This window comes from Stegastes partitus, unplaced genomic scaffold (assembly GCF_000690725.1).
Source record: "Stegastes partitus isolate 25-593 unplaced genomic scaffold, Stegastes_partitus-1.0.2 Scaffold304, whole genome shotgun sequence".
NCBI classification, from domain to species: domain Eukaryota; kingdom Metazoa; phylum Chordata; class Actinopteri; family Pomacentridae; genus Stegastes; species Stegastes partitus.
The window spans coordinates 101,979-122,627 of NW_007578035.1; the positions used below are offsets into that span (position 1 = coordinate 101,979).

Sequence of the window (20,649 nt, forward strand, 5' to 3'; positions counted from 1 at the left end):
AAAAAAAGTTTCCAAAATGTGCTGGGCAGCAAACTTTACTAAAACAGGCCTGAATATTGTTCGGCCTGAAACTACTTCCAGCTGAGCATTTATGTATATCTGGAGTGAAAATTTACAGCAATAATATGTGAGATCGACCCGAAGCCAAACACTGCATATGTACAAGAAAATAAAGAAACCTGTCAACAAGGGCAACTGTCAGCTTCAGTGGTCTATTCCATTGCTGGCTTTTGGTCTTGGCAACAACAACACCGACAACAATCTGTAGACTTAGGAGTCGGCCTTACAGAAACAAAGCCTCGTTCGCATTTTTTTTTTTTTTTTTTGTACCACAACTATTATTCAATCACTGATATAATTTTACTGCTCAGCATGCTGACACGTACATTTTCTCCATTTTAAATAGGCTCACAATATCTCACCTGCATAAATTTGGGCAGGTTCATGCTGGGGAGCTGTCTGGTACAACTGCACTCTACTACTGCTCCAATTATTCTGATGGATTACTGTTTTTAAGATTGCAATGTCTGCAAATGAGGTTGAAACATCAGCTCTGTTTTTCTTTTAATAACACGTAAATGATGTATGCGTAGAAGAATAAGACTGACTGAAAAGAAAGTGTCTTTTTTTCGTAGTTGGGGATGAAGACTTAACCTTGTCAATGACAGTCGACTACTCTTTGTATTCACAAGATATATTTTACATTAATTGTGGTGTTGTGAATTTATGAGAATGGAAAATAAAAACACTCCATCTTAAAGGCTGAAGAAAAGGCTCCGTTCTGAGCCGTCTATTGTGAAAATACTAAACATTCTAAAAGGTTAGTTCAATCAAAAATTGGAACTTTAACAACAACCACCTCCCCTGAGGATAATATACTGATGCTTTTTTTGTTTTTTTTTCATGGTCTCACGAGTAGGATCTTGGGGATGTATGTGTTTACATTCTTTCTAGCGCGAGAACAAAGATGTCAGCAGCACCGCGTGTGTCTGTGTTCATGCACTCCTTTGAATACATTGACATTAAAACCTTGTTTGTGTAAGAACTCCATAAAACAGCCCATTTGTCGGATTTTGACGCAAATTAGGTGCCTGCCCCGGTATGGGAATATAATATGTACTTACACACATGAAGCCCATAGGCTGCTCACATCTCACAGGCCTTCAGAACCGGCTTTGACAAGTGGCTGTCAGTGATTTCCACGTTCAAGCTCGCCACATTTCACAGAAAACATACACGGACGGGAACTTGAGTACCAATAAATGGAGTGTCATGTTGGCGTCAAGCTATTTAAACACCGTCAATTCAAAGCACATGAGCATACTTTGCCCCCTTCTCCCCACCCACAATTCCTGACTTGACTATCCCCTCCCTAAAACAAAACCTTAGCAGTGTTGGCTATTAATAGCCACAGGCAAGATAACCTTTACAAATAGCTATATTCATCCTTTCCCATCCTGTGTCATGTATTTGTGCGCGCAGTGCGTGCGGATGTGTGTTTGTGTGTGTTTTGTTCAGTAAAGGTCAGGAGGCACTCAGACAGGAAGAGGGATAAATGAAAAGTCAACAAAGCAGAAAGAACAGAGGAGAAAGAGTAAGTAATGGAGAAGAAGAGAGGTGAAGTGGAAATATGCGCCGCTGTTATACAAACAAAAGGGACGGACTGGAATGCGCGCGACGCCGCAAACGGGTGTAATGACGGCAGGTGATATGGGAAAGAGAACCTTAAGAGGTTAAGAGTGTCAGCGAAACGTAAAACAGGAACGTGAGAGATGAATAGAAGTGAGCATGATACAGCCTAAATGTGGAAAAGGTAAAAATAATATATCTTCTGATTGACAGCGAGAATAATAGAATTGAAATGTTTCTTAATTAAGAGAGAAATATTTCTCAACACATCAATAATTTAGGGTCTTGCCAAGCACATCCGAGAGCATATGGGGAGCGATTTATCTAGAGCAGCAGTGGGACTATGGGCAGGTTCGCTGAACTCTTCATCTGAACAAATATGGCAGTCTATTTTAGGGATTCAGGTGATGCTTTAAAATCTCATTATCTACTCACTGTTTATGCAGTTCAATGTTTACGCACTCCACTGAGAGTTCAGTTTAATTACCCAAGAGTCAATTACAGCCATTTAAAACCTGCTTTTTTTTTTTTTGCTTGTTTTTTTTTTTTGAAAACATGTCAATCAGTAAAATGAGGTGATTTCTCATTTCCTCAAGAAGACTGGATTTTATTATTTATTTTGCTTTCTGGGCTATATGGAGGATTTTTATCTGCTGGCAATGAACATTAAAAAAGAGAGAACATGCAAGCAACCTCGTGATTATTAAATTGCTGGTTTAGTCTAGAGTTTGTTCTAATAAATGTGGGTAGGAGTAAAGGGGAATAACAAAAAATAAAATCCAAACTTGCCACTTGTTTACGTGAAGGTGGCCTTTGGCAGGTAAATTAACCTCCAGCTGCTCGGCTGAACCTTCTCAATGGCCAGTAGCTCAAGTGCTGATTTAAAACTGCAAGAATTTGTAGTAAAAAATCTATTTCACTGAATTTGGCACAATCAGTGGATTCTTTTGTGGCAGTAAAGTATATCTCTGCAACTTTGACCCAGAGATTTGCAGTGACCCATAACAAAATGTGTAGCGAGCGCGCCCGATAGAAAGCCAGAGAGTATAAGCTTCTGGTGCCGTATTACACCATCCACCTTCAATAAAATTGCTCTGTCACAGTAAAAAAACTACTCCACATAAGAGGAACGGTTTGCAGACAGTCAGAAGTGAATCGTACAAATACGTCTTGATTGAAGTGCATCAGCTTATTGTCACATCGGGGACTCTAAGTTTTCACATTTGAGCACTAATATTGGGAGCCATACAGAGTTTTAACTAATCTACAACTTCAGATACACAGTGGTAATGTAAATTGAAATATAAATGTTAACTTTATATAAATGTCAACGCCAATATTATTAAGTCAGCATCTCTAAAAGTTCAGATTATTCCAATTATTTTAAATATTTAGGAGCTGAAGTTTTGCTTGTTTCTTCCAGCTGTTTGTGGGATAGATTACTTTGATTCTGTTAAAGACCTTTAATACAGAAGCAGGATTGATATGTGGTTGCTGCGCGCTTTTACACAAATACAGCTGTTGTAACGCCATTGATAACTGATTACTTAAATATTTATTACTTATCCCGGACACAGAGACGGGATCAACTATTTCCTGTTCTCAACTCTTCAGGCAGATGAGCTGCCACGCACAGATTCCAAGTTTATTAGCTGCAAACAAATAACTTCCAACACAGACCACCTGAGCTCCATCAGAGCTGTTGGAATTAAAAAAGTAAAAGTCCTGTTACCCGGGAAAGCCCAAGATGTTTTACTGTCTTGTCATGACTTTTCACTTTGGCTGCTTAAGACCAAAGTCTCAGTGTTTTTGCAGTGGTAACATTTTTTTTATTTTCACAGAATTTCTAAAAGAACCACATAGATAATCCACAGCATTATCCATTTGATAGATTTTGCACTTGAGAAGCATTCCATATGAAACTGCCCACAGTAAGTCCTGCTGAACTCAATCTTTCCTTCTTTCTTTCTCGCAGGGCACATGTGTTTCATATAGGTCTCTTAATTACATTTTTCCTGCTAAAACAATGGTTCTGCTCGCTTTTGGCTGCGAGTGAGGCTGTGGGCAGTTGAGCGTAGAGACTGAGAGGGATGCTCGGCGTCTGCTGGTCTGAACAAATGTTCAGCCCGAAGGACGACTTATTTCGCCGTGTCACCGGACTGTTCGCTTCTCTCCATACTGGCTCAAAAACACACGGACAAACACCTTCTCTCCCTCTGCGCTGAGGTGTACGGCCGCGAACCAGTAAAGCAGCATTCATGCCGGTTAACACACACCGCGCACCGATGTCCTCTGCAAGCCAAAAGTCAGTCATTTGCAGAAAGCCAATAAAAGTGACAGCAGTGTTTCTGTAAAATATGAAAGGTTAGCAGTAATGCAGAAAGGGCCGCTGCCAACAGCTGCCAAAAGCCATCAACCAATCATGTGAAATCAGCTGGAAATATGGAAATGTCATCAGCCAACAGTGTAGAAATAAGGCAGCGGTTGGTCATAGTAGAGAAACACTAACAGAAAGCTACTCACTGTATGCTAATGTCACAATTTATGTATTGTGTCTCCCTTCCAGGCTGAAACAGGTTGCACTCAGGCTCGAACCTTAAATTAATTTTCATAATTGGATGTGATTCAGTATATACTTATTATTAAAAAGCTGTTTTCTTACTTGCTCTGTATTCCATCATTTCTCTTTCAAAGGCTGCATGTGCGGCTTTTGTTTTCCTGTGAACAAGATTGTGTCTGTAGTATTCTGATTGAGTTTGTCATATTACAGCAAGTGTGACTGGATGAATGGCGTGTGCATGCGAGTTGCAGTGCAGGTGTGTGTGTGTGTGTGTGGGTTTGCCCATGGATGTGCTTGCACAACTGTGTCTATATCCTATCTTGTGTGTGTGTGAGCAAAAATGAGCAAGCAGTATTTTCTTGGCTGCACAGTGAGACGCACACTACAATTTCATCTGCTTCGTCGTGCCATTCATCAGTTGACAAATCCTTTCAATATAGTCTACCTGGCCTCGCTCGCTCATCATTTTAAAGGAATTACACTGTCTGGGGAGAGGAGGAGATTAGAGAACGAGGTGAGAGGAAGTAACATGAAAAGAGGTGGGAAGGAGAACAGGCTGGATAAGATAGGAATCTTTCCAATATCATCTGCCCAGTTGAAGCTATTCCCTATCAGAGGGTAGTGACAGAGAGGGATTTAAAGAGAGCACAGGCGTGGGGTCATGGGTGAACGAAATGCAAGCCATATAGAGATGAGGGTCATTTACACGGGATCCAGCTATCCTTTGGTTGAGTGACTCCAAAAAAAAAGCAATCTGGCCTTTAAATTCAAGCAAATACAGTCAGGTGAGAGTATGTACTGTACATCACTGGAAACTATGCCGCTGCTGTTTAAGAGGGAAGATAAATGTACAGCTATGAAGCCCAGAAGGCTCACAGTATAGCGCTCAACAGTTTTAAATACGTTTACATAAAAGGGCTCGCATGGAGTCTGTGATCCCTTTATTAATACACCTGAACAATCTAATGTGGTCCATTGTTAAACATAAGTGCTGCGCTGGAGTAGCGTGACATAATATGAATCAGACAGTAAATGTCATGGCAGGCACTTAGCTGTAGGTTTTATAACATGTAGGCAGCTCGTCAGGAAGACAACAACCCCTTCATTGAGAACACAACATGCAGCTAAGAAGCGCTTTTACATGGAGACAAGTCTGTTCATTAAAGATAGTAAAGAAGCTGTCTTTGTGGTTTGATTAAATCCCTAAAATTTGAATCCTTCGCTTTTCAAGTTAGTTTTCCAACTTCAACAGGGCACACAATGGGCCTCCCACCAGCTCGTCAGCCCTGCTGCATCTAACTGGCATAATTCGGTTTCTGCATGCTCAGTAATAAATCTTTTATGACCCGCTCACCTTTGCATTTGAATCAGGCGCCTATGGCTATTGCTTCCTAAAACTATTGAATTAATTTCTGTCTTTATTTAAAATGCTGTTTCAACACTTGACTTAGTCAAAGCTTTAATGCTGCCCTCATCGCTCTTGCTCAGTTCGTGCAAAGGCAAGAAGAACAAGAGAGGAAGGAAGGAAGGACAGGAGTGGCGGGCAGGTAGGAATGCTTAAAATTAGCTGACTGCACTTCTTCAAAAGGCTATCATACGGTATGAGGATGGACAGAAATGCAAAGGAGGAGTGAGTAGGAAAGACAGGGAAGAAGAAGGAAGGAAAATGAGGAAATGAGTGAATGAATGAACAGAGAGAATAAGGACAGAGTCAGGGCAGACACAAACAACAGAGGAAATGGAAGAGGAAGTCATTATGTATACAAGGATGTGGGAGCTCTCACGCCGAGAGTTACAAGTAAATACATCAGTAAAGCCAGCAGGATACTATCAGATACATTGTGAAGTATGTATGTAATTTTTTATCTAATTGTACAATGTGATGATATTCAGAAATGTAAAAAAAAACAAAACAAAGGGCCTCTTGTGATTTGTGCAACACCATGCGCAGTACGAATGGATGAGAAGTCATCGCTTCTATTTCCAGCAAAATCCTCATCTCCAACTGTAGATGCTACACTGGGCAAGAATAAAAGTGGCTCAGAAGCAAACAGAAAGCAAAAACAGGGAACTGGAGAGATGTGGAAATGACAGAGAGAGGGAAACAAAGGGTGAAGGCTACATTAGAGAGCTACACTGTATGAGGGTGTAACCTATTTGTTGTCAAACAGACTGAAAAATGACAGAGAGAGCCAACAGTGCCTGACAAATGGAGTGCCTTTTACACAGAACGAGACCGAAACCACGCAATGAGGAATAAAAGAAAAGGAAGGGTCAGGAGGAAGGCTGTGATGCTTTGTTGTTTTGATTCTATCGTCGTCTGTATGTGTACTCTTCGTGCACTTCCCTCTTGTATCGGTTGAGTACTGGCTACTCGGAATACTAGTTTAAAGTCTCTGCATGAGCGGAGCTGACTTTTCCTACAACTCTCTGCTCTACATACTTGCATCTGTGACCCCATGCATCACTGACTGTGGAAGAGTTAGAGTGCATCCGTGTGTGCAAATGCACACATGGCGCAGACAGCGGAATTCTCCAGACACATCACCACATGTTTTTAAGGTTAATTTTCTTCCTTGGCCCTATTCCTCTCTCCCCTACGTCCACCGCTCTCTCACTTTTCCTATCCTCTCTTCTCCCTACTCTATCGTTTTCTCATTTTTTTTTTTTTTACCCCCCCATATTGTTATTTTAATTTCACACGTGAGTGAACAAACTTAAATGATGACCAGCAAAACTATATCTGCAAACCCTGAGTGTGTGTTTGGGCACACATTGGTAATAAGTGGCAATTGTCCAAAAAACAGAGTAACTGCATAAAACAGAGGAGGCAGAAATAAATAAAAATCAGAGGAAAGAAAGAAAGAAAGAAAGAAAGAAAGAAAGAAAGAAAGAAAGAAAGAAAGAAAGAAAGAAAGAAAGAACTTTCTCTACCCATCCCTCTCTCTCTCTCTCTCTCTCTGCTTGGTCCTAGACAACGGTGGATGTCTCCAGGGTGATATTAACACACAATGACTGCTCCCAGCTGTCGAGTAACACACACACATACACACATTGTCCCAGCGCTGACCTGTTAGCAGGTGGTAATGGTACACAGTGCATTTTACTTGAGGCCAACAGCCTTACAGATGTTCTATCACTGATCTAATATAACCTCACAACACTGTAAAACAGATTCATCTTAACCCTGAAAATGGGTTTTGTTTTGTTTTTTTTTTCTGAAAAAGCATCTACTACTTGTAAAAAAGATTTTAAAAAAATATAGGAACAAGAAAAGAAAGGAGAGGAAGACAGGATATATAATATATAAAACATAATTCCACAAGACAGAAAGCATAAATAGATGACAGTAAATCAATATGCAAACATAGGATAAAAAATATTGAATTCATACCACTTGTCCATTCTGCGGGTTTTTGTGGGCGTAGGGAGGACCTCTGATGTGATTCCACATCTGACCAGATGTCATTGCAAAAACCACACACTGGTACAGACAGATGGATGACAGACAGAGAGATCAGCAAAGACAGAAGAGAAAGAGGACAAAATATCATTAGTGTGAGAAAATAACGAGGACTTCTATTGAGTCGGTATTATCCGTTTCATGAAACATGAAACTATAGTTTTGTTATAACAGGCAGAATATTCTACTAATGAGGTGAAATTGCACCACTCATCTTGTTTCCAGTGCAGTTTCACTTGACTTGTGTCCCCAGCTTGTGAAAGTGGATATTTTAGGCAGAGGATATATTTGACTTTTCCCAGTGGATTAAAAGGTAAAGGTAGTGTGTGTGTGAGTGCGAACGTGTGTGTGTGTCATACCAGTGCAGCCATGGCCCATCCAGTCTTGTTGTAAATGAATTCCAAGTTGTTCCTCCTTAGATACAGCAGACCTCCAACCAGAGACACTAACAGAGCCAAAGCAATAGTCCCTGAATAATTAGGAGGACGGAAGACACGGATCTGAGGAGATGGAAAGAGAGGGAGACACACAAGTGAATAACCCAGTATAACATAAACTATACAACATGGAGCATTTAGATTGTTCAGCTACTGTATACATGACTGAAGTATTAAATATTAGTCACAACACAAATTATATATTACTGTAATATAACTGTTTTAAACATTAGAATGAATAACTCCATCTGAATACAGTCTGAATGTATAATCTACTGACTGAGATATTGAGGAGAATCACACTTTGGTTCTTATACAGAGTCAAGACAAAAATTACAGCAACTGGATGAAACTTACATTTTGTATTTAGTATTTTCTTTAATATATATATTTTTTTTCTTTATTGTTAGAGAATCACATAAAGCAGGTTTAAAATGTCAAATCTGTTTGTAAATTTCAAATGAACAAATACCAACAATGAGTCTAATGTTAGACCTGTGGAATGATAGCTGAAAAAATGTACAATAGTATAATATGAATGTATCTTAATGTATAAACACAGAAAAAATATAGAGAAAAAAAAAGAGTCTCAAATTAACGTCTCTGAAAAATATAACCACTTTAAAAGAATGGATTAAACTATATGCTTAAAAAAACACCAGAGTGAAATGTCTTGTGGACATCTGAGTAAAAATCAGCACTTAAAATGTAAGATGACTACATTTGCTGGGTAAAAAGTAAACATATATCAGCTAGAATTCTTAGTTTTTGTGGTGTAGAAAGTTGTGTTAATCAAATTCTCCTAGCGACATGGCCTTTTAACTTCTGGTGAGTGACTACGATTGATTACAGCTGCTGACTCCTCTGAGCCAAATGTAAAAAGCCCATTTGATACACACATCAGACTCAGCCACAAACACCACAAAGCGACAGTCTGAGGAGCTCGGCACAGACCTAAAAAAGCAAATCATTGAAGTGAACAAGTCACGAAAGTCACTTGGAACCATTTCAAAGCAGCTAAGGATACCGAGGTCGGGTCCACTTCAAAAGTGGTAAGAAAAAAAATACAAAAAATGGTTAAATCAGGCTAGAATTAAGGTTTTTAACTGGACTTCCCAAAGTCCTGACTTAAACCCCATCAGGAACCTGTCAACTGTGATGAAGAAACAAGTCTGTGTCAGAAAGCAAACAAATCTAGCTGAACTGCAGCATTTTTGTGTGGTTAAAGATACAACCAGAAGCTTGTAAACGGCTATCAACAGTGGGGGGAAATATTAATTGACATTTAACCAAATACTAGCATGCTGCATGTATATTTCTGACCCAGTAGATTTTGTAGAAAGTATTTCCAGAAGACAAAAAAAGCAACATGCACAAATGTGTATTTACAAGACACGTGTTTCAATTAGGAATCAATAGAACCTCAAGTCTGCCGTGACATACTAGTACTTACACCTTAACAAGTGTATCTAAACTTTTGTTAACAACTATATGTGTGTGTTTGTGAGACCATAAAGCCAAATAGACTAAGGGATGTGTTTACCATTAACAGATGCAAGAGTAAATTGTTCCAACTAACAGAACACATATGTGTCACAACAGTGATTATGTCACCACTAAAAATCTGTTTACCATCTGCTACTATGAAGTGTTATTGGATCAAAACTTCAGTTTACAGCTCATTCATGCATAACTCAGGGACAAATCGAGAAAGAAAAGAGGAACTGCTCCAAAATTCTGCCACATGCTGTTTGATGTCTGCAGCCTCCCCTACGACCTGTGTGTGGATGAAGAGAAAAACATATATGCAGACGTGTATAGACATGCAAAGATCTCTTGGAAGAGATCTTCTAAATATACAAAGGATACACGCTATTGTTTTAATTAAAAATACAGTGAGCTCGAATAACGTCTGCGACAATTCATAAAAATCCAAGGTTGCGCCTTACAACCCGTCATGTCCTGGAAAACATGTTGTCTCTTATTTCATTGAGTCATTCAGAGTTTTGCCTTTGTAAAACTGGGTATTATGCAACAGAACAGGAATAATGAACGACTGAAGTGTTTGCATAATGGTCTAAGCCTATTTTCTCATCTGTCCCTGTTCTTTTTTTTCCAAGCACATAGGTACAAAATCAAACAACGCACTTTCATTTGTGTTTCTATATCCCGGAAATGTATTCAACTCCTTTTCCATGCATATCCGTCTTGTCTTTTTCCCTTTTCTGTTCTGTTCTTAATTCATGCGGTACAGTCACATTCAAGTGCCTGAAAGCTAGCACTTAGTGTAAGTGCTCCCCATCGCCTTACTCTGAAAGGCAGCCTTTTGAATTCAGATCAATCAACAGGATGTCAGCAGGAATCTTGGACTACGTCTGCTGGTATTTGCCTGACAGGTTCTTCAGGGACAAAGAAACCGCTGGCCGATAGTGAAAAGTGGCACTTGATCTCTCAGGTGTCAACAAGTTTAGTGGAGCCACAGAGGGGCAGAGAACACCCACGAGCCCCATGTGCTACCTTGTTCCTTAAAGCTCAAAAGGCCATGACATGGTGAACATTGCATCTCCTGTTAACAAAGACACCCTACACTTGTGTCAGACTCATGAGAAAGCAGCAAAAATAGATCTTTCAGGGCCAAAAGTTGGTGCCCACATTACCCATAATGAAACTCGACAGTCAACAGTTCAGTTGGAGCATCAAACCGGTTCGGCAAGTGCTGATTAATGCAGCTTCGAGCCACTGGTCTGAAGTGGGAAAGGGCAGCAGAAGTCTGGCAAGCTCACTTGATTGAAATTCCAGCCCCCATTTTTTTAATTTTTGAACTTGTCGTCTTCAGTCGGTACCAACACTGATGTAAGTTCATTAGAAACTCAAATATATATATATATATATACATACTTATGCTTTTCATTTGTGATAAAGCAAAGGAACCCACCACAGGATCTTTCTAATTGGATTTAGCAATAAATAAAATGTTATTCCAAAAAGCTACACTGCTGATAAATCCATCTGCTGGTCAGTTATCATCACAGAGGGAGCCAACATATGAAACACACTATAATTAATGTCCACATGACTTCATTGTTCCTCTTCTTGTGTGTTTATAAAACTCCTGTATGATCCCAAACCCGACGAGAACTACAAATGTAATGTAACTCACAATAAACTGGAATCCAATGGATCTACAATGACTCCAACCAAGACCAGTGGTTGCAAAGATGTGCATGCGTGAATATGAATACTTTGATTATGTAGCACCTGAACATCTGTGCGGTCTGCAATCCACTTGGCCAGCTGCTCTGAGGCGAAGCCAATCCTTTGCAGGTCAAACGTGTCGGCTCTCTTTGGCTTTCCCTTCGCTGGGAAATGCATGAAAGTTGGTGCACTATTCATGTTCAGCTACAGAGAGAGAGACAGAGAGAATGAGAAAGCCAAGTTAAAAACTTCTCAAATACACTGAATAATACATTATTGACATAATATCCAAATATCCATTACTGTACTTCTCTTCTACACATCAGATTATATATATATATCCATAGCACTGTTGTCTCGCAGCAAGAAGGTCGCCGGTTCGCGTCCCAGTGGAGGCACCGGGATCTTTCTGCGTGGAGTCTCCATGTTCTCCCCGTGCAGCGTGGGTTCTCTCCGGGTTCTCCAGCTTCCTCCCACAAGGTCCAAAAACATGTTGAGGTGATTCTAAATTGCCCGTAAGTGTGAATGTGAGTGTGCTTGGTAATTCGTCTCTCTGTGTAGCCCTGTGACAGACTGGTGACCTGTCCATGGTGTCCCCTGCCTTCACCCTGAGTCAGCTGGGATAGACTCCAGCCCCCCCAGTGAGGATTAGGTGGTGTATAGATACTGGATGGATGGATATATATCGATGTAAGAAGAAAAAAAAGAAACTAAAAGCCTCTCTTGTTTCGTTTTATTTCTGTTGATACATAAAACAACTGGTTCATTCTACACAATAAAATCGCCCCTTTAGTGTCTTTTTATGTGGAAAACCTACTTTCTGTTTGCCTGCATCGCCTTTAAATTTTCTGTATGATATGTAGAGCAGTATAGATTTCATTCTCATGCGATTAGGAACCTTTTTTCCAATATGTACAGATTTAGAAGTGAGTGATCACCAAAGCGGCACAAAAAAAATGTAATATCAGCCGATCGTTTCAATGAAGAGATCCTCGCTGCCAGAGTGCAAAACTGCAAACGCTCCCTCTGCTTCTACATCCCTAGCGTTTTTCACATGCCCAATAAAGTGCTGCTCTCAGCTGAAACCACATCTGAACTTCAATACTTTATTCAGCGAAGAGAGGCCACCCATACCCTGTCCACACCTCCCAGCTCCAACATGTGCAGATCTGAATCATAATAACAAGACACAATGGAAATCACAGAAAAGCATTCAAAAAAAAAAAAGAGGAGAATTTATTGGGTTTTATTATGGAGAGCAATTCAGCTGTCAAAATGAGCGACCAATTTTGACCGGCTTGACGGTTCCACAATGAAACTGCGCTCGGAAAATGTAAAAATCAGGGAGAGGACTCCGTATTGAGCAGGTGCTCCACAGGAACGATGACGAAAAACATCCCTCAAAGGTGATTTGACATAACAAACTACATCAGTGTACTGCAGTGTTCAAAGGCACTGCTCGGCTTTTCTGCCACTTTTATCAAGGGATAAAATCGAATAAAAGGACCAAAGAATAAATAAAAGGACTGAATAAAGGATGCATGTGCACATACAATATATACTGTATGCACTTGACACTGCTTACATGAATAAATATGAACACAAGCAGGAAAAACATCCACTTAAGCATACTGACACACATGATAATGTAACTCGCATCTGAGCTTCGACAGACAATCTTTACATGTCAAGAACGGATGTGGATAAAAAGCAAAGAGATCCGAGGGACTACGTTACAAGAAAGCCAGAGGGCGAGAAGTGACCATTAACGCATTAAATGGAAAAAGAAACAAGGGCTCGAAAAATAACAAGCACAAAAAGAAGAAGATGGGTAATATTAAAGATGTCAATTTAATAGTCTTCATTGGATTCATCTGAATCTAAATCAAGACAAAGAAAAAAAAAAACCCAGGCTATTTATAAATGAGCATAGCTATTTAAAGTACAGAGTTAAAGAGTATGATGAATAAAAAGAACAATATACCTACATAGCTATTTTGCATACATCTCTGTATTTTGGAGTGCAAGCTGTTGAGTTTTTTTTTTCAGCGTTTCTGATACGACAGAGGAAGTTTTGTGATCAAGAACATCTCACTTTGACACCAGTCTTCCAAGATATATACTTTTTTTTTCCCATTTCGTGGGACAAGCTAATCCAAATCCTCTACACTTTGGTTTCACTGGTAGAATGCAATCCAACTGTGCAGCTCTCCACAGCAGCGAAGTGACAACCCAGTCAGAACCACCCATATACCGTCAACATGACTGCACAGCACGGTTTGTCATCTGTGCCTGACTGTACATCCATCATTAGATTATAAACAGACAATAAACAAAATGCTGTTTTTTTTAACGACATTTAAAGTGGCGGGCTCGATTTGGCGATGCCTATAGTTGCTGGTTGTAACGGCGAACACAGTTTAATTCTACAGGTCACAGAATTCTGGGAGCGGCGAAGCACGTTACTGTCGTTTAAATAATAAATCTGGCGATATCTTTGCCCTTTTTCATCATTCTGTGAGCAACCGTAATCTGATTTTAAACTGCATGCGGCATGAATCTGCAAACAGTGAGACACAGTGAAAGTATAAATTGGTTACCTTGCTGAGACGTTGCGCTGCCTGTCGCCGGCAGTTCTTCATCTAGCAGCTCACTGGGGCTGTTGTCTCGTTTTGTGGGCACATTTTTTGATAAATGATGGTGGTAAGTGCTAAGCTCACTGACAAACACACTGCATTCCCTGTGACTACTTCACAATAACGGGACACTTGTGTTTCACCATAACTTGGCTGTAACTTGATACAGCATTTCCCCCAAAAAATGTTTGCCACAGACACCAACTTTGGAATATTGTTTAACATTGCAGTGCTTTTATCAGCGATCCCTTTGCTCAGCAATAATGGAGGTTACCTCATTTGACAATGTATTGTAACTTTAGTGACATTTATCTCAATGAAAACCTTTATGACTGTCACTGTAGGAGTCCGTCCATCCATCTTCTANTCCCTTTCTCTGCGGTATAAGTCCTGCCAGTCCATGGAGGACTTCTGAGCTTTTTCCAGCTCAATGGTCAAATATTTAATTTGACCCCACAGGGTTCTACTTTCTCGTTCCTCAGTTCCGAGGAAGCGAGACAGCTGCTGGATCTTAGACTCTAGATCCTGACTGGCGGTGGTCTCAGTCAGCTCTTTGATCTTGGCCTCTTGGTTGCTGGTGTTTTCAGACAGCTGCTTGATCGTGGCCTCTAGGTGGGTGGCGTTTTCGGACAGCTGCTTGATTTTGGCCTCTTGGTTCTCAGTGAGTTCAGAGAGCTGTTGAATTTTGCTCTTCTGAACAACACTGTCTTCACAGAGCTCTTTGTTGATCGTCTCCAGAGAGACGATCTTTTCTTGAGCTCTGTGGAGCTCTGCCTTCAGTTCCTCCACCTGTTTCATTAGAGCTTTGTTTTTTGCTCTGCCGAACCAGGTAGAGGGCTTCAGTGCAGCAAATTTCTGTGTAGAAGTCTGGGTGTTCATTGTGGACTTCTTTCTTGACGGTTCTCTTGCTACTGTAAGTCTGCTGTTGCGGGCTTGTAAAAAAGCTGCTCCTCGCTCCAAGCTTGTGTAAGTGCACAGAGATGTCTCCACAGGAATGAGTAATGCTGAAACAGTGGGACAGTTAAGCATTTTTCAGAGTGCTGATGATGTCATCAAAGGGCCAAGGAACACCACTGCTTACATCATGATGACATCATCAGAATGTCCAGAGAGAGAGAGAGAGAGAGAGAGAGAGAGAGAGAGAGAGAGTGAGCGGGCGAGCGAAAGAGGGAGGGAGAGAGAGAGAGAGAGAGAGAGAGACATTCCGAAACAGTGGGAAGTTCTAAATTCTCCAGAAATCTCGTCCTATGTCTGCCCACTGAGCTTGACACACCTCAGGAATAATCACATTAACAAGGTGCTTCATCCTAATCTGTAACCAGCTGCTGTAAAAAAAGTCACACTTCACATTCTTGAGAACTCTCATACATAGTGTGATCTACTGGTTAGGGTGCTCAGGTAGGGACACAAATGCCCCCAGCAGCAGAAGCAGTGTCCCTGCTTTAATTTCCAGCCAGCTGAATGTTTGCTTGCAAAATCCACCATATATAATAATTTAAGAAAAAGTCAGATATAAAGAACATTAAAGCAGGTATATCCTAGCAACAAACATGTAATTGTTGATATTTAGGAACCTGCTGAAAATGCGGGAGGTCCTCCCTCTTCCGCCTGAAGTCCAGCACCAACTCCTTTGTCTTTGAGGAGTTAAGTGCCGGGTTATTGAGGGAACACCAGATAGTGAGGTTCAGGACCTCCTCTCTGTAGGCCATGTCATCGTTGTTGTGAATGAGCCCAACCACAGTAGTGTCATCCACAAATTTGACAAAGATGTTGCTGCTGTGGGTTGGTGTACAGTCGTGGGNTTTCATTTTCATCATAGTGGATCACAGATAAATAAAGGAAGAGTCAAATATGTACCGAATGTGAAAATTTCAAACTGCCAGTAGGTTTGGGTGAACACATTTGCATCTGCTCACACACTAAATGAGTAGTTACCTGTTGGAAAACATCAGCTCCCTCATCATAGTCCACTACAGTGAAGAAGAGCTTGTTGGAAAATGCGGATGAGTAACGCCACGAGTTTGCCAGGACTTGGTACTCCTCATTCGCCTGCCTATAAAACATCAAAAATACAGAAGAAAGGGAAAGAAGGGAGAAAAAAAAAAGAAAAAAGTCAGATTGTAATATTTCACACACACTCCATGTATGCCAAAGAGGGACTCTATTACAATCACTTTGTCCCAGATGTGATTGCATTCAAGGATTTAAGCTCTTCTGTGGCAAGTAACATAATACAAAACCCATAATTGGCACAGTTGCGTAAAAGATGAATGATTTTCTGGCAGCACAATCGCCCTAAACACATTATAGCGCTTTGGCAGGTTTCTTTTCAGTTCTAGGAAGACTCATAACTTAACAGGTTCCTCTTACCTCATCATATTCAAAATCTTTGCATTTCAAAAAGAGGAGCTCATGAAATGTGGATTTTCAAGCTCTGAAGCGCTGATGCTGTAGTACAAACTGTGGCTGGGAATAATGATGAGCATGCCAAGGCAGAAAATTAAGGTTTGAAGCCAACAATAATTCTTGTTTGTAAAACTAGAAGTGTGTGGTGCAAGAATTGCTGTGAGAAAGATTGTGGCAGCCAAAACAGAAGAAAAAAAAAAAACTATTATGAATAATGTTCCTGCACTTCTGAGTATATTCTTACAAATGTTTAGTTTAACTTTGTCTCTTTTTTCTTTTTCTCTTACATCTATTCGCCTGCTCTTTGTCCTAACAGAAGGTGTTATTTTGATTCTGACAAGACATGGGCACAGACAGTTCGCAAAGGATGAAATGAATGCATTTATTCAGGTATATGAAAAAGGAAGAGGTAAAACCAAAGCTAGTGATCTCAAAACCGATAATGAGGTAGATAGCGATCGGGTAAAATGAGAAGAAGTGAGGTTTGAGACGAGAAACTGGACAAGATTCAGAAAAGATAATGGAGAGGTGAAAGACAGATGATAAAGGTAGTAAGAAAAAGAAAAGACTGTTCACTAGATCCTTCCCTCTTCATTCCATATTGTGGTTTTATAGCATGTACATCTTTCCTCTTCATCTTTTCAGAACCTAATTTGTCATTTTATTTCTACTACCTTCAATGACAGCCCAATGAAGATGTCATTTCAACAAGTCTATTTACACAGTGAAATCCCAAGAATCATTTTCTCTTTCCTATCATCTCCCTTGCATGTTTCTGACTTTAGCTACATGTTTGCCTTCACTTTGGCATCGTGCCTTATGTCAACTGTCTCCTGTGTTGGCTTTAATTAGTGGGAAATCGTCTGTCAAGATGCGTTATGTGTGGTGATGTTACGTTGTTATCTCTGCAGCTAATGTTAGGACGGTGCCTTTGAAGTGTCCGCCAGTTTAAAAAAAAAGTCAGCGTAGACGAAGTTGAAACTCAGGCCAGCGCACTGTCAGGGATTACAGGGGCGCTCATCTCAACGCAGAAGTTGTCAAGGCGTCGCTGAGATCCTGCTTTCACTGTGCTAATAATCCATGTTACTCATTTATTGTTTATTTAGCTACTTCACAACTGTCATGATGAGAAAAGATTATTATTAAGAATGATCCTGGTGAAGGAGGTGATTGTAATATCAACAAATGCTATCATATTACAAGAGGTATTAAACATTAAACTTTAAAACAATGAGTTAAACCTGTGAGCAGTAAAGCAAATAATCAAATCAAATTAAGTTTATTGCCATTTTGCTGTAGATACACAGCAGTACAGGCAAGATGATAGAGCATTTCTTCAGGATCACTGAATTAGGAAGTTTTGCAGAATGAATGTCTGGGATAAGACACTAAACATTCACTGTCTTTGTCTCCTGAAGGGGGCGCTGTGTCCATGTGTGCCGCGATCACGTTGAACATGGCGAACCTCTTCAGGTCCTGGTAGGTCTTCAGGGACACACGATGGTGTGACGATGGTGAAGCCACAGATGCTGCCCAGAGCTAGCTGCCTGTCTGTCCGCCCAGAACGATGCTGTCCCCTCCAGCTGCTCCGTCTGGGATGTTGTCATGGAGCCATGTTTCTGTTAAAGCAAACACACAGCAGTCCCTCCACTCTCTGCGGGTTTCTCTCAGCAAACGTAGCTCGTCCAGCTTGTTGTTCAGGGAGCAGACATTGGGGAGTAGGAGGACGGTCCTGCTGGTCTGGAGGGGTTAGCCTTTAGCTTAGCATGGATCCTGCTGGTCTGGAGGGGTTAGCCTTTAGCCTAGCATGGATTCGGCTCTCTTCCTCCTCTTTTGTTTACGTTCGCACTGTTTGCACTTCTTTCGTCAGCGTCGTCTCCGATCGGACTCCTCGTTGGTTTAGCATGTCCAAATCACAACCGATTCCAATTCCCGCACTGTTCACTGTCCTGACGCCCAGCATAGTCTCCCGGCCGCAAGTTTTGCAGAATGAACGTCTGGGATAGACAAGACACTCAAAACATTCACTTTCGTTGTCTCCTGAAGGGGCCGCTTCAAAAAATGTTGTCTGAATTCTAATATTTAAAAAAGATCATTCAAATGCCTCAAACAGTAACTGTAGACATTTAGTTATTAATTTCCAACCTTCCGTAACACATGGACAATCATGCTACATACAAATAAACTTTACACATTTTAAGAGACACTTACAACATTTATACAACCTACATTAAATACTAATTTTTCCCCCTTAAATCCGAAATCCAGTCTGCTTCAACTAAATAATCCCTTAAAGTTAAAAATCCTAATTAATAAGGGAAATGTTTGAAAGATGAAAAAAAAAAAAAAAAAAACTATCAACAGTCTCCATATCTGTCTCACCAGGGCAACATGAATTAACCAGTACCACAAGCAAGAGCTATGAATTATTTAACAATTACAAAAAAAAACTTTTAAATTATTCATCTATCTTAAGTCTGCAAGTGAAAGCGCGACAAACTGCTGTGAACTCCAACACTAATGCTCATGTTAATGCGCTCTAAGGTGAGTCTTAAGCTGAGCGAAGGTAAGAAGAAATTTAGGCAACCAATCAGGTTTCATTTGAAAAAACATCAAATGGAAGCGATAACTGGCAACAGAAATGACCTTCCCTTTCATCGACACAGATAAACAAGGTGTAAGTCATAAGCCTCAACTAAGAATAATGTTTTTGTAATAAAGTAATTCTGGTGGATATTAACAATAACCGCATCATGATCAAACAAGAGTTTGATTTAAGTGCCTTTCATCGTTGAACTTTTGCAGACAAAATTCAGCAACGAAATTACGTAAAGTATTTTAAATGGGTAAAATGAAATTAATGCAACAGCAAGATCAGCCAACAGAATAATTACCCAGAGGTAAAAATGATTGGCGGTCAAAAGCATTAAATCCCAGCAAGACTTGTCCACTTTGGGTACCCAGAGTGTGTGCTAGTGTCTCCTCCTTATGGAAGTCAATGAATTAGCAGAATCTCTGGCATTATCAATGAAAAAAACCCAATCTGAATGAATAAAACTATAAACATCAGCTAAACTGTCAGACTTCAGACACATCAAGCCCAACCCTTCTAAAGAGAGACAACTGGGATAAGCAAAGGGAGAAGGAAGGAATGCTCTGTTTTTTGCCTGAATTCAGTTTTGTTTGCCCTCAGTTTTTATTGATTTTTTAACATACTTTTTGTTGTAGATTTGTAATGGATACAATTTCAGCTTTTCCCCAAGAAACTACACTACATTAACACAAATGACCCCATACGAGCCACACTGTAAAATGTGAAAAGTTACTTAAATGAATCTAGGAAACTGGTTGCACTCAAAAAAGGTAAGTGAATATCAGAATAAGAATCACAATCAGCTTTAATTGTGTTGTGTTGTGGCTTTTGTTTTGTTGTGACACTTCTGGGCCACCGTACAGGACAGCTTTGATGACGGCGGTGTAGAACTGAATCAGCAGCTCCTGTGGCAGACCGTGTCTCTTCAGCTGTCGCGGGAAGTACATCCTCTGCTGAGCCTTTCTGAGGATGCAGCAGATGTTCTTCTCCCACTTCAGGTCCTGGGTGACTGTCGTCCCCAGGAGCTTGAAGGACTCTACAGCTGACACAGGGCTGTTGCTGATGGTAAGGGGGAGCAGTGGCGAGGGCTGTCTCCTGAAGTCCATTCTCATCTCCACAGTCTCGAGCTTGTTCAGCTCCAGGTTATTGTGGCTGCACCAAAACACCAGCCGCTCAACCTCCTGCTGATATGCAGACCCGTCACCGTCCTGGATCAGGCTGATGACTGTAATGTGGTCTGCAAACTTCAAGAGTTTGACAGATGGATGCTTGGAGGTGCAGTCGTTGGTGGACAGGGAGAAGAGAAGTGGAGACAGGACACACCCCTGGGGGGCGCCGGTGCCGACAGTCCGGGTTGAAGAGGTGATGTCTCCCATCCTCACCTGCTGACTCCTGTCTGTCAGGAAGCTGGTGATCCACTGACAGATGGATGGAGACACATTGAGGAGGGAGAGTTTGGTGGAGAGAATTCCAGGGATTATGGTGTTGAAAGCCAAGCTGAAGTCCATAAACAGGATCCTTGCGGAACTCCCAGGGCCATCTAGATGTTGCAGGATGTAGTGCAGCCGCAGATTGACTGCATCATCCGCTGACCTGTTTGCCCGATAGGCAAACTGCAGGGGGTCCAGTAGAGGACCTGCTATGAACCTCAGGTGGCTCAACTCCAGTCTCTCCAACGACTTCATGACCACAGATGTCAGAGCCACTGGTCTGTAGTCATATGAGATTGT

General features: G+C 40.8%; 1 protein-coding gene across 1 annotated transcript in view; it reads right to left on the reverse strand.

The window, feature by feature from the left end:
* Positions 1-20,649, reverse strand: part of LOC103358334 (tumor suppressor candidate 3) — a 95,884-nt gene that overhangs the window by 27,663 nt on the left and 47,572 nt on the right. Inside the window, exons 3-6 of the mRNA XM_008283261.1 lie at positions 15,856-15,973; positions 11,348-11,488; positions 8,012-8,152; positions 7,584-7,673 (exon numbers count right to left, since the gene is read on the reverse strand). Coding sequence (XP_008281483.1) covers positions 7,584-7,673; positions 8,012-8,152; positions 11,348-11,488; positions 15,856-15,973 — 490 coding nt within the window. The remainder of the gene's footprint in view (positions 1-7,583; positions 7,674-8,011; positions 8,153-11,347; positions 11,489-15,855; positions 15,974-20,649) is intronic.